This window comes from Clinocottus analis, unplaced genomic scaffold (assembly GCF_023055335.1).
Source record: "Clinocottus analis isolate CAN_PGR_092001 unplaced genomic scaffold, fCliAna1.0.p SCAF_8, whole genome shotgun sequence".
Classification (NCBI taxonomy): Eukaryota; Metazoa; Chordata; class Actinopteri; order Perciformes; family Cottidae; genus Clinocottus; species Clinocottus analis.
The window spans coordinates 5,328,464-5,340,993 of NW_027176240.1; the positions used below are offsets into that span (position 1 = coordinate 5,328,464).

The window sequence follows — 12,530 nt, forward strand, 5'->3', positions numbered from 1 at the left end:
ACGCATTTTGAACCACAAAAAGCCTCCTCGTGTTCTTTCCAAACATGGCGTTAATTAAAACTAATTCTAGCAGCTTTTTTGTGTGCATTTAAACTGGTGACAAAGAAATTAAATGTAGTGAGAGGCGGTTCAAAGCTTTAACAAGTAAAAGTTTACAATACCAGTATTCAAATATTTAAAAATATTTTGTTTTGACAGTTATTTTCTTTGCTTCAATTTTAAAAAAACATGTCACATCGCCTTTGACTGAAAAAACGTATTAAAAAAGCCAATTAGAAATCATAGTGAGACACTTGAGTGGACGCACTGTAGGAAATAGCTACGGACACTGACTCTCACAGGCCGTGTCACATGGATCAAACAAAGATATGGCAGCATTTCATTATAATGAATACGCTCTTTGAAGTTGGGCGGACTGCAGAGGGTGAGACATAGAAGATGAACTGCTATGTTTTAAATAAAGATTCCCAGCTTTTGCACAACAGATGGATTTCAAAATGGCTCAACTGTTAAAAAATGCCAATATCAATAAAATTGTTAACTTTGGTAAGTGATTATTTCGTCTCGACATGATCATTTGTTTCCTAAAGGCTGTTACTATTGTTTAAAACTACCATTCAGTATTAGTAAGATCAACACAGACACCAACTTGCAGGAATAAAAGCTCTTAGCTCGGTCCTGGACATGCTACTGGAGTGAAACACTGTTCCAAACTACTGGGGAGAGAAAGGAGGGGAGGCAAAGAGTAAAACGTAATGGGTGAAAGAGAAATAGGCGAGCACAGAGATGGGGAGGCACTACAAATCCTTTTCAACAGAGTCAGTTTCAGAGAAGCATCAATGGACGGTTAGAGTTATGAAAAACATCTGAAAGTCTGAGTTTCAGGCGTTAATCATGTCTGTATGACTGTGTGGGTTGTCAGAGTGGATACTTAAGGCTGCTGAAATACTCTTTGTTCTGAAAAAGAGCTTATAAATCACTGCAGTGTCTTGTGTTTCATCTTAGTGTAAATATAACTTATTGTGTTATTTTACAATGCATTCGGTTTGTCTGAAAGTACTGTATTAAAGTTTTAAAACTTGTTCTGTATACCATATGAGGGGACGGGGTCTGCTACTATCGAGGATGTGTTTTAAGGCATGTCCTTAGTGTAGGTAGGGTCCAGACACGTGGAGAAGGCAAGAGGAGGAGAGTGGAGACTGTACAACCACAGAGATATGTCCACTGAGAGAGCAGCCAGGCTGCCTTCTGTCTATCAGGAAGTCAAGTTGGCCGGTAAGCAGGAACAGTTTTATGTTTAAAAGCTCATAATATGACTCTATCCAAATCATTCATGGGTGAATCTGCGTTGAGGGTATCCACGATTTATCAGTTGAGAGTTTAGGTCAGATGAAGTACTTCATTTCCAGCCCGATATGATAAAGCCTCAGCTAAAATGTGTTTGTATTATACCCATAATCCTAGAATGATGTAGTCAGCAAATGCTTCGTTGTTGCAAACACCTGCACTCCAATCCAGAGTCCTCTTTATACACTTTACATTGATTTCAGGGAAACGTTCTATTCACTTCTGTGCGATGGCTTCCTCTCCGCTAGGTCGAATGCGGTTGAAGGGCAGTCCTCCGACTCCCGCTAACCCAAGACTCAGGCTGTGGTCTCGTGCAGTGTCCTCTGTGCTGGCAGAGGAAGCTTGAACCCTCGCGGAGGCGGCTGATCCTCCAGGTCCAGGAAGGATTGCCGGCAGGGATTCTTTGGCTAAAGGGGCAGACATAGGGCTGGTGGCAGGAAGGGAGGTTGTTTTGGCGGTTTGGGGCTTTGTCGGGGTGGTGGGGCTGGTCAGGCCGAGGCCGGCAAGGGCGTCCAGAGTCCCATCTGGGTCGACCATTACATTGATCACTGGGACAGAGAATGGGAGAGAGTCAATGTGTGTAAAACTCTATGTATACACACAAACAAAGCTTAAAATAAACTTGGGATTCAGATCTTTGTATTTGTATTAGAGACCCTGAAAACCTATTTTCTTTGGTGGCTTCTTAATGCGATAACTCATGAAAAGTAATAACTTAAGATGTTATATTATAACTGGAATTATTTGCGCATGTGGTCATGAATATTGAACATTATAGAAAAAAAACTTCAGATATGCGTGAAGAGACTTTCTCAACTTTTTACTGCAGTCCCTCTTCAATATTCATGCCCTCATCTAGCAGTGACTGCGATAAACAAGAAAAATGATGCCACAGCAAAATTACCCATCCAACAGCTTGTCCAAGTTTGTTTCTATTTCAGGTAAGTTCATGTTTGTTTTTAGAACTAGTGTGATTAGACTTAAGGCTTTACCTTGAAGCTGCTTCTCAACTCTCTTCAGTTCGAGCAGAATGGAGGAGATCTCCTGTAGAGTAGCGGAAACAACAACAAAAGTATTAGCTCCCATTAATACTGCACTTTTCTTGTCATCAAATATTACTCAGATGGACTGGTTCATGTACCTTGTTAGATGTTTTCAGGAGTGGTATGTCACTCTCCGATCGCAGTTTATTCTCAATTTCATCCCAGTTCCGGTCCTTATCTTTGAACAATATCCTGGAGAAAAACAACAACGGGACAGTGTCATAGTGTGGTTATATGAAGCAACACAATGAACACTGAGGAATAGATACATCGTAAACAGTTACAATACTATAAATTTGCAACTAGTTATAATTTTGCAAAGTATATTACCTGATTTTTCCTACTGTTTTGTCAAGAGAATATCTGATCTTAGTGGACAGCTGAGAAACTGAATTGAGCAGCAGGCTGTCTAACACTGCCTGAAAACAGCAAAAGAAAAGAAGTTTGACATGTGACAGCTTGACGGTAATTGCTGAAGTGTTCTTGTAAAAAAAGCCTCCATGTTGGTATATTTCTGATGCCACTCTCAGTAACTCACCTCCTCTCGGTTCCAGGTGCGTCTCCTCAGAGCTCGGGGCTCCAGACTGTCAGGGGCACGGGGGCGGAGCTCCACTGGCTTGCCGTTGATTTCTGGCGCCTTATTGGTTGAAATCACGGGTGGGATCTTCCTGAAGTTGAGGCTCTCATCAAACACCCGATCCACCAACTGAGCAAAGACAGGGAGAGATGTAGAAGAAAACACATGAAGAAACTTCTCACAATGTTATTCAAGCTTTGTTTGATAGTTAGGATTGGTGAGAAATGAAGGACTTAGGAACTCTTTCAAAGAGACATAAGCAGCTCTAAAGCTTTAGTTGTCCAGTCAAAAAAAATGTAGATTTAAAATAAGTCAATCTTGTCAGAGCAAAAGTAATACAGGAATGAAAGTGGAGCAGATAGGAGAGTAATAAATGAATACCTCTCACAGCAGATGAAAGTTATGAAGCAAAAAAGAGTCAATCTATATCCAAGCAACACAGAAGGAATAGCAAAGGCACAAGGGAAGCACACGCAGTAAGGCAACGATAGAAGAAGAAAAACGGGCACCTTTCTCATGCTCTCCTGTATGTCCGGCTGCGTGGGACGTGCAGGGCCTACCTCTTCCCGGGTGTCGATGGCCGATCCCGGGGTGGTGGCGGCGGTGCTGACGGTGGTGCTGGGTGCCGTGCCAGACGAGCTGACCGAGTCGATCTCGCCAGCCACGTCGTGGATCTCACGGGCCAAGATGGCTAAGTCCTTAGCCAGGTCCTGGCTGATCCTGCGCACACAGGGGAATAACCTGTTAACCATCAGACAGATGGAGGAGTTCTTTAGACAGATGAACACATGCAACACAAAAGTTCTTATTAAACATTGCATTACAATAAAATATGAATCATTACATCGATTCATGCGGGAAATCATTATTTCTATCAGTTAACAGATCAGTCTTAAGGACATCAATGTGGTTCAATACCTGGCTATCTCCTCGCTGTGTGCTGTCCAGTCCTTGATGTACTCCTCTTGCTCTTTCATGCGGTGTTTGATCACCCCTCCACCCGGACCCGTCACTACGGCGGCGCCTGGGCTCGCGCCTGTGCCGAGTCTCGTGCTGCGGTGTGGGGCGAGGTGATGAGGACGCATGTGGGAGCGTCCTCCGTGCTTTGGAGAATTACGATTGGAGCCAAACTCTTCCTCTGAGGTGGAGCCGTACTCCGGTGGCAGACGTCTCCACCTGCTGCTACTGGAAACTGCGAAGGTAATGGAAGGGCAATACGTTTAGTCAGCATGACGGTACTTTATTCCATTACAACATTTGTTATTCATGAGGTTAATAGAAGAGCTTTTGAACACGAGAGACGTTGTTACTGAGGCAGCAACCAGATGATTCTGCTTTGATCGGCAAAATTAAAATACTGTGCAGGGAGCTGATCATGGAGCAGTATGGATTTTTTGGATTATGGATTTAAACAAATCTAGATGTACCTTATGTTCCAAGGATATTTTCTGCAATACACTGCACATCCAAATTAAAAACAGAGGGCAGTGAATAATAAAGATTGGATGAAGCAAAGCATTTGATTTTGTTTTTGTATCTGAGTTTGTTAAATTGTTGTTATTTGACAGTTACAGGTGTGCTGTTTTAGCGACAATAAAAACCACATTGAAAACAACAGAAACAGCAACAAAAATAAACTCTATGAGAGTTTATCTAAAAGCTCCAGGCAGCCAACAAAAGCAAGGTACACACAATCTTGATAGCACCATATGTTAAGCTGCTTCAAAATGTCACACACCAGCTGCATTAATGTAGCTGCACCATGATGAGACAACACCATGCTGTCTGTCTCGGGAGAGGGGGGAGGTGGAGGTGTTATGAATACAAATCTCCACAAGGTGGAGCACTATTCCAAAACCATTTGCTCATGGGTTTTGAAGTTTGAGTTCCAAGAATAGAGCATATGGGTCTTCATCACAGCAACACTTGATGAATGTCAGGAGGGAGACACAGAGTTAGCATGGCAACATATGCTAGAGCTGGGTCACTGCACTCAACCTGACTGGCTGAAATCTCTTTATGTGTTGTTGTAACACCACAAACTACACTTTTAAATGTTCATCTGGCAAAATATTGGAAACAAATTAGGAATTTGATTGCAAATCTGTAAAATGTAAAAGATTCAAGTGTGTTTGTTTCTTAACAAAGGAATAAATCGACGGTATTGAGAGGATTCTATTGCTGTGACCCAGGTCTAACACCAGACGCACACGCACACGCACACGCACACACACACACACACACACACACACACACACACACACAATGTCCAATCAAGGCTCTACAGTTCTGGTACAGTACCCATCAGCTCCTCCTCTGCATCACCGCCCTCAGGTTCGGGCTGAGAGCTCTCTGGACGATGACAACCAACGCACAAGTTTGTCACAACACAGTGAAAATGTTTACAGACAAAATGAGGTGTGCAATGGTGTGTAGACTGTGTGGACTTGATTCTTACACCAAATCGTGTTTTGCAAAGAATCATTGTATTAGAAATAACAAAATAAGAAATAATTGAAGACATTTCCCTCTTATCCTTTTTCTTAGAATAAATCAGAAATAAGTTATCTCGGTGATATGCTCACCTGTGGGAGAGCAGTATCCAGATGTAGTGGTCTTAGTCTTGGTCTCATTCAGTTTTGACACGCTGTTGGCCCTCATTCTGGGTGTCAGCCTGTTCTCTGTTGGTGTTGATGAGCGCAGGCCCAGACGCAGAGCCGTCTCAGCTGACAGACGGGGTGAAGAGGTGGAGCTTCGTGTCACAGTGCACTCTGAGTCACTGCGCGCTGAGATGGAGCCCATGCGAGTCCTACGAGGCTGAGCCAGCAAGTCCAGTCGTGACAATCCCTTTCGACCGGACGGCGGCTTCGAGGTGGAGCTGGTGGTTGACACCTCAGAAGCCACAGACACCCTGTCCGCATCAGCTAGATCCGTGTCAGAAGTATCGCCCAGCCGGGCGCGGCGGAGAAGGGAGGCTCTGGTGGGGCGAGGCTGAGGCAGTGACGCCTGCTTGCTCAGGGAGGAGGTTGTGGCTGCTTGGAGAGTGCTCCTGGTTTTGGAAGATCCACTGGTAGAAGTTTTAGCAGACCTGCTCTCGAGTTTGGAATGCGCAAAATCATCTGAGCCACGTCCGTGTGCAGAGCGCCCTAAAGGTCCAGAGTAGGTCTCCTGGTCAGAGGAGAGGATGTCAGAGATGGGGAAGGAAGAAGTCTGATCATCATCAGTGAGATCCGCAGAAGGCTGGCGTGCTCTGGAGGAGGCGGAGGACGGCTGAACTGAGCGCCACGCCTCGGCGCGGCTTGTCGTCTCTGTAGTTCTTGTTTTAGTCTTCCTATCCAAGCGATCACGGGCACTTGCGTTCGTGGCGCTGGTCTTGGAAGCTGTGCTCATGTTGCTCTTCTCCCGATGCATGCTGCTGAAGGAACGCCGTTTATGTTCTCCACCAGCTGATGCTTTCCTCTCAGCCTCCCCAGCCACATGACTAGTTGTGCTCGCCGTGTCTACGTCCGACTCGGGAGAGATGGAGCCAGTCCGAGGGGGGACGCCAGTTTTACTACCTTTCTGGTCTAGTTTGTTTTCATCTCTTAGTTTGGCCTCCAGGAATGCCATGACAGCTTCGGTGTCTTTCAGGAGCGTAGCAGTATCCATGCTGCCCACGGAGTCACTGCGTTCGCGCCCACTGCTTCCTCTGTTGATGCGTGGGATGAGCTCTGCAGGGACATTAGCACTGGGCTTCTCAATTGTGAAGCTGCCTTGGCGCACTAGAGGCTTCCCCGACTTCTCTCCTTCTCCTGATACGCTTCCTTTCCTCTCCTCTGACCTCTTCCTCCGCTCAGTGGTGCCAGAGGACCGGAGAGGAGCCTTCGATGGAGAGGACGTGGAGCTTTGTTTGCGTTTACTGGCCATCTCACCGTCCCTCAGGGGAGATGGGGACTCCCCGTCTCCCTTGTTCTCTTTTTCCTGGGGTTCAGTGTCCTGTTTCTCCCCGATCTCTGACCTCAGTCCAAGAGCTTTGATGCTGGACTTAGCCCGGGGGTCATCCAAAGGGAGCTGGGGGAGGGTCCTGCGCTTACGGTCGGTTAGACTGGAAGAGGATTCGCCTCTGCTGAGGGTTGCACCCGACTCAAAGGCATCAGTTACTAAAGAACAAAGGATAGATTAATTTAACAGAGATTCAAGATTTAGTTTACATGAAATATAAGCACATTCAACTGACTTCAAGTGCTGCTTTCTAATGTACATGCTTGTAACAGAAAATGTTTAGTATAAAAAAAACTCCAAAACTAATTTACTTCAGTTTATTAATTTGTTATTTCATTCATCTATTCGTTCTCTGAGACTCAAGTGACTATGTACCTCTCTCTTTGTGGAGGAAGGCGGCTGTTTCTGCTCCTGAGCCCTCTGGGTCAGTCCTGGTGTGATTGGCAGCTAGACTGGCCCACTGAGAGACCCAACTCGAGTCTCCAAGAAGAGCCTAAGGGGGCATGTGTGGGGGGTGGGGTGACAAGAGAGTAGGACACAGGAGAGAGAAAACAAGAAAAAAGAGCAATTAGTGGTGGCATAAAATGTATAGACGAGATCTTGTTTGAGAATAGCATGTATTTGTTCATCTGAAATGTGATACACGATAATGGAAATTAACATGTTTGTGGGAATGGAAGGTGTGATATTAAGTGAAATTCCTGAATTTGTATTTTACTTAAAATTCTAAACATGCCTGATTCTGCTGCTTGTAGTCCCAAGAAACCCCACCGTCATCTTATCAAGAGCGTTTTAAGTAAAGCTGAACTGTTCACTTGGAACTTTTCTTGGAATATATGACAAATATGAATTATACTGAAAACATAAATAGATAGAAAATGCTCAGACACTCTCCACTCCCTGCTATGAAATTGCCTGGGGGGACAAGCATGTCTCACCATATCTTAGTATGATCTAGGTCAGTCTGCAGGAGGACTAGCCTACTCCCATGAAAAGGCTAGGGGAGTACAGCGGTCAAGTCATGGGAGTGACTGTGACTCACATTGTGAAATTCCACCATGATTCTGAGTCTCACCCCTGACTCTGTTATACTACACAGGCCTGAGACGCATAATTTAACATTGAGAGTCATCAATATTGTAGTAATGGAGACTCTTGTATGGGTGAACACATAAACACAAACTCCAAAAAGCAGCTCAAGTACGGTTTTGTACCTCTTTCCCCGTCTCCCCAGACTCCTTTCCTTTTCCTTCTCCTTGCAGGTCTGACAGATGAGAGGAGTCCTGGTTCTGCTGCACACCAAACACCTACACACATTTAAAAAAAAGCAGGAGGGAACAAGAGGACAATGTGGTCAGAGATGGACATCTTTCTCAGTATAATGCATGCAAATCTAACGGCATTATGCATCATCATACTTTCCAATTTCCAATTTAAAGTGTGCCTCCAAAGCATATAAGTTCTGTAGCACACTTTGTGATGATAATTAAATACCCTCATGATACATAAGCACCATGGTAATATTATTCTACGGTTCTCTTGATGAACAAAAGTGAACTGAGTGGACAGACACTGCTGTTCAATTAAAGCAACAATCTCCACTTGATAGTTGACTACCATGGCCACGAAAATAAATCACACATGCACACTGAATTTAGAGAAGGGAGAGAGTGGACAGACTTTGAGTAGCTAGTGTGCCAATTAGGTTGTCAGTTAATTACAGGAATTAGCATAACAACACTTCCAGTTTTGAATGTAATGCACTAAGACTAACACGGACTCGAAACACACCCCACTAATTATAACCACTCTAAGATACCACCTGTATACACTTACAGTGACATGCGCTTCTTTTACATGTAATTTAGGAACGTTTCAATTACGTCCATGTGATAAACCCTTGTTGCAAACTTCCTAAAAATAAGTCCCAACTTCCGAATCTGGTATGTGGCAATTAAACAGACCGGTGAACTTCTGTCTGAAATGGTTTAGCGCTTTGCGCTTGTAGGTAAGATTACATTTCTTCTTTTCTTGTCATGAGGGTCAAAGGAAATGTTTGCTTTTTTACTATTTTTAGTTTCTCACCCTGCAACATCAAACCATGTCTCACAAAGTGTGCTGCTTTGCCCCTTTCAGATAGGCCTTCTGTGACCATGAAAGAATGAAAGACTGCCATGCCACAGAGCAGGGGCTGCAGCAAAAAACAGATTAGGTTTTTCTCAACTGCCCCGCAGCAGTGTTTAATAAAACAGGACGGTGCATGTTGGAGCAAGTCTCCACGGGCTATTACAGAAGCATTAGGATTACCAATGCGACAGAGAGGATGGAGTGGTGGTCAAGCATGGCAACTAAGAGATGATAGCTTTGTTTTAGTGGCTACAGCACAAACCAGTCTCAAAGGATTTTCTAACCTTAAAAGTGCCAACGAAGCAGGTAATAAAGAGACGATTAACCTTGCTGCGGTCTGTTTGTGCTTGGTCAAGTTCTTCTCTTTAGAGTTGCTACAGTGTACGTTTAAATTATGCTCTTGTTATTCGACTCGCTACTTTTACGATCACAAATAGGCAAAGAAGGCACCAAGGAGGATGTTTATGTTTTCTGGGGTGATGAGAGTGGTCTAAACAGTAAAAAAAGAAATAAAAACAGAACGTCTCCTTTGATTTGTGGCAAACTATAGTGGCTTTCAAGATGATTGCATTTAATAACCACAAGTGATGGCAATTAAAAATCTGACAAAAATTGCCCAGGACCATGCAGTTTATAGTTTACTTAAACTTACTCAACTGGAGTCAATTATCTAACTACATGGTTACGATATTGTGACAAGTAACAGTCTAACATCCTTTTTGTAATATTTACAACAGTAACAGATTGCAACAGAAAACAGAGCTGTGGCCGCTAAGATATAGTACAATATTGCAGTGTTGCGTGGTAGAATAATGTGTGTGGCTGTGTTCACTGACTGGGAATGAGCTTAGAGAGAAAAGTGTATTTTGTCGCAGTATTATGCAGAGTAGACAGGGTCAGCAATTTCCTTTTTTTTTAATCACAAATTGGTGGTGGCATTCATGGCAGAAATTCATAATAACAATGTCCTCTTAGTAGCATCTGAGAAACAGCTGAGAACTGCAAAAATATTCAAAAGAAAATGTCCAATCTTTCAATAATGTTGGTAGGATTTCATATGCATCGTCTTGTGAAGGAATTAAGATGTTTGAGTCAAAACAAATTATAGTGATGCTTGATGTAGAGAAACAGAAAAGATCTCACATGGAGCAGTCAGTTGCTAACATCTCTGAACTCTCCTCCTACCTTGTCTATCATGCGCCTGGCCTCCTCCTCCTCTGCATTCTGGTTCTCCAGTTCAATAGTGTACGTCCCCTTATCGCTGTGGTCATCTGCTGCCTCCCCTCCAGCGGTTTCCGCTCCTCTCCCAACGATCGAGGTGTCGCTGGGGCTGGTGGGGCTGCCCGTCGCCAGCCCAGTGCTGACAGAGCTGCGACCGATACTCTGGTCCTCTGACCTCTGCTTGAGAAGGACACGGGCAGCCGTAGGGGCACCTGCAGTCACTGTCGCCGGTATGGGAGCTGGGGCCTTACCTACAGGTAACAACATGTAGAGCAGAAATAATGCTATTACACAAATAAACAGACACGCAAGTTGCTGTAGTAACAGATTTTTGTCAATCGAAAGGTCACGTAAAAGCCACTGATTAACCATTTTACTGCCACTTCTAAAGGTTAACACTTAACACCTTTTGTTTTGTTTCCTTTTTTCACGCAAAGAGAAACACTTTCACACAAAACACAGTGGAGCTTTGAAGGTGTCCTTGACTCATGAATTATTGTCTCTCTTTAAAATGCGCTGACTGCTTTTATCTTCGAACATTTTCTCTAGCAAACACACAAAACTGTTAGAACGAGTATCAGAATATAAATTAGACGTGATGGAAGAGATTTATTACCTGATTCCGAGGCTGTTGTAGCAGAGGTGGAAATGCTGAACACCTTGGGGTGAGAGGGAGGCTGAGGACATAGTCCCTCCCCACCAGCTCCGAACCCCTGCAGGGATGCAGCCTGGGAAAACGAATATGATCGCCGCTTGCGATGGTTTTCCTCGTCGTAGAACTCGATCATGAAGGAAGTGCGGCTGCCACCTGTTCTGGACCCACTAGCAGCAGTTAGGTTCCCCACTCCTGCTCCCACGAGGCCATGAGCTGCTTTTAGGCGTTCTTCGAGGGCGTGGCGGCGGTTGGCGAAACGTAGCCCTACTCCATTCTCTGAGTCACTCTGGGTGCCATCCTCATGTTTGCTGCCTATCAGGACACAAAAGAATGAACACACTTCAGTTGAGTTTTTAGTCTCTCTTGTTTTTCAACAACAAATGCTTCGTGGGAAAAATAGGCTTGTTTTCTATGACAGTATTCCATATGACGCTGTATAATTATGTCTAACAAATATAATAACAATCAAATAGATCTGTTTGCTTACCTGGGTTGGGTGTAAATCAAACAACGCACGTATCTACAACCACTGACTTGTACTGTAACCGAGTTAAATATTCTGGAAACATGAAGGATGTTACATTAACTACCATTCTTAAATTCATATCATAGCATGTTTACAAAACAGTATCAGAGCACCATACAACAGCTGTTGTGCAGCCATAAAGATACAGATAGTGTGCAATGTGCAGCACAGCAATGTGCGTGGCTGTACAGATGTCTACTTAAATTAAGCAACCAGGAACAAGACATAGACCATAGCACAGAACCACATCTTCCTAAAATCCCATCCATTGTGGATACCGAAACAGGAAACAAATGTCTGTTAACCATTACAGCCTGAATGAACTATGAACTTTAAGCTGTGGCCTGAATCTGATCATTCCACCATCAAAATAGATCCTATGTTCACCTATGTTTTACCTACCACATTACTGCTATTTCTAGAATTTTACCAGTCTGGGTTGAATCAGCATGTCCTCTCCGTTTTGTGCAAAGGCAGACAGTGTGCCACCCTAATCCAGACATGCCACCCACACGGTCACTGGCCCTGCCTACTGCCAGTGAGGGGGCGGTAAGGGGGAGGGGGAGGAGGAAAACGCGGAGAGTAGGAAGCTGGGAGAAAGGGCTTCAGGGATGGAGGAGGAGGGGGAGGTGAGAGTAGATTGGGAAAGAAAAGAGGCTGAACTGGGAAGGAGGATGGTGAAGAAAAAGAGGTTGGATGGGAAAGTGGAGGAACTGAATAAAGTGGGAGGAAAGAAAAAGCCAAATAGAGAGTGGGAATTCTTAACAGAAGGAGGCTGTATATTGCCATTATAGTGGACAACCACTCAAACAATCAGCCAGTCAGTTAACCAGCAAACAGTCAATCAGTCAGAGTATTAGGGGGAAGAAACACCACCACGACTGTTGTTGGGGATGATCATTGTAAAACACGTTCTACTTTCATAACTCATGCCACAGGTTTAGATCTTCGCAAACACATAAAATGTATGTGTCTTGTCTAACAGAAACTATGGTATAAAAATAAATTCATACTACAGTATAACCCCACAATCTAGAGTCGACATCCATCCCA

The 12,530-nt window shown here is 44.1% G+C and overlaps 1 protein-coding gene across 3 annotated transcripts in view; it reads right to left on the minus strand.

Moving 5' to 3' along the window:
• Window positions 1-1,489: 1,489 nt before the first annotated feature.
• The window catches only part of cep170aa (centrosomal protein 170Aa), a 37,352-nt gene continuing 26,311 nt past the window's right edge, over window positions 1,490-12,530 (minus strand). The window contains exons 11-23 of one of the 3 annotated variants that reach the window (XM_068568733.1): window positions 10,913-11,263; window positions 10,261-10,547; window positions 8,163-8,255; window positions 7,324-7,441; window positions 5,553-7,106; window positions 5,269-5,319; window positions 3,886-4,159; window positions 3,528-3,708; window positions 2,929-3,096; window positions 2,721-2,809; window positions 2,489-2,582; window positions 2,340-2,391; window positions 1,490-1,895 (exon numbers count right to left, since the gene is read on the minus strand). In XM_068568733.1, the coding sequence (XP_068424834.1) occupies window positions 1,564-1,895; window positions 2,340-2,391; window positions 2,489-2,582; window positions 2,721-2,809; window positions 2,929-3,096; window positions 3,528-3,708; window positions 3,886-4,159; window positions 5,269-5,319; window positions 5,553-7,106; window positions 7,324-7,441; window positions 8,163-8,255; window positions 10,261-10,547; window positions 10,913-11,263 (3,644 nt within the window). In that variant the 3' untranslated portion in view covers window positions 1,490-1,563. Of the gene's footprint in view, window positions 1,896-2,339; window positions 2,392-2,488; window positions 2,583-2,720; window positions 2,810-2,928; window positions 3,097-3,476; window positions 3,709-3,885; window positions 4,160-5,268; window positions 5,320-5,552; window positions 7,107-7,323; window positions 7,442-8,162; window positions 8,256-10,260; window positions 10,548-10,912; window positions 11,264-12,530 lie in introns of all 3 variants that reach the window. The other 2 variants (XM_068568731.1, XM_068568732.1) reach the window with 2 other exon arrangements.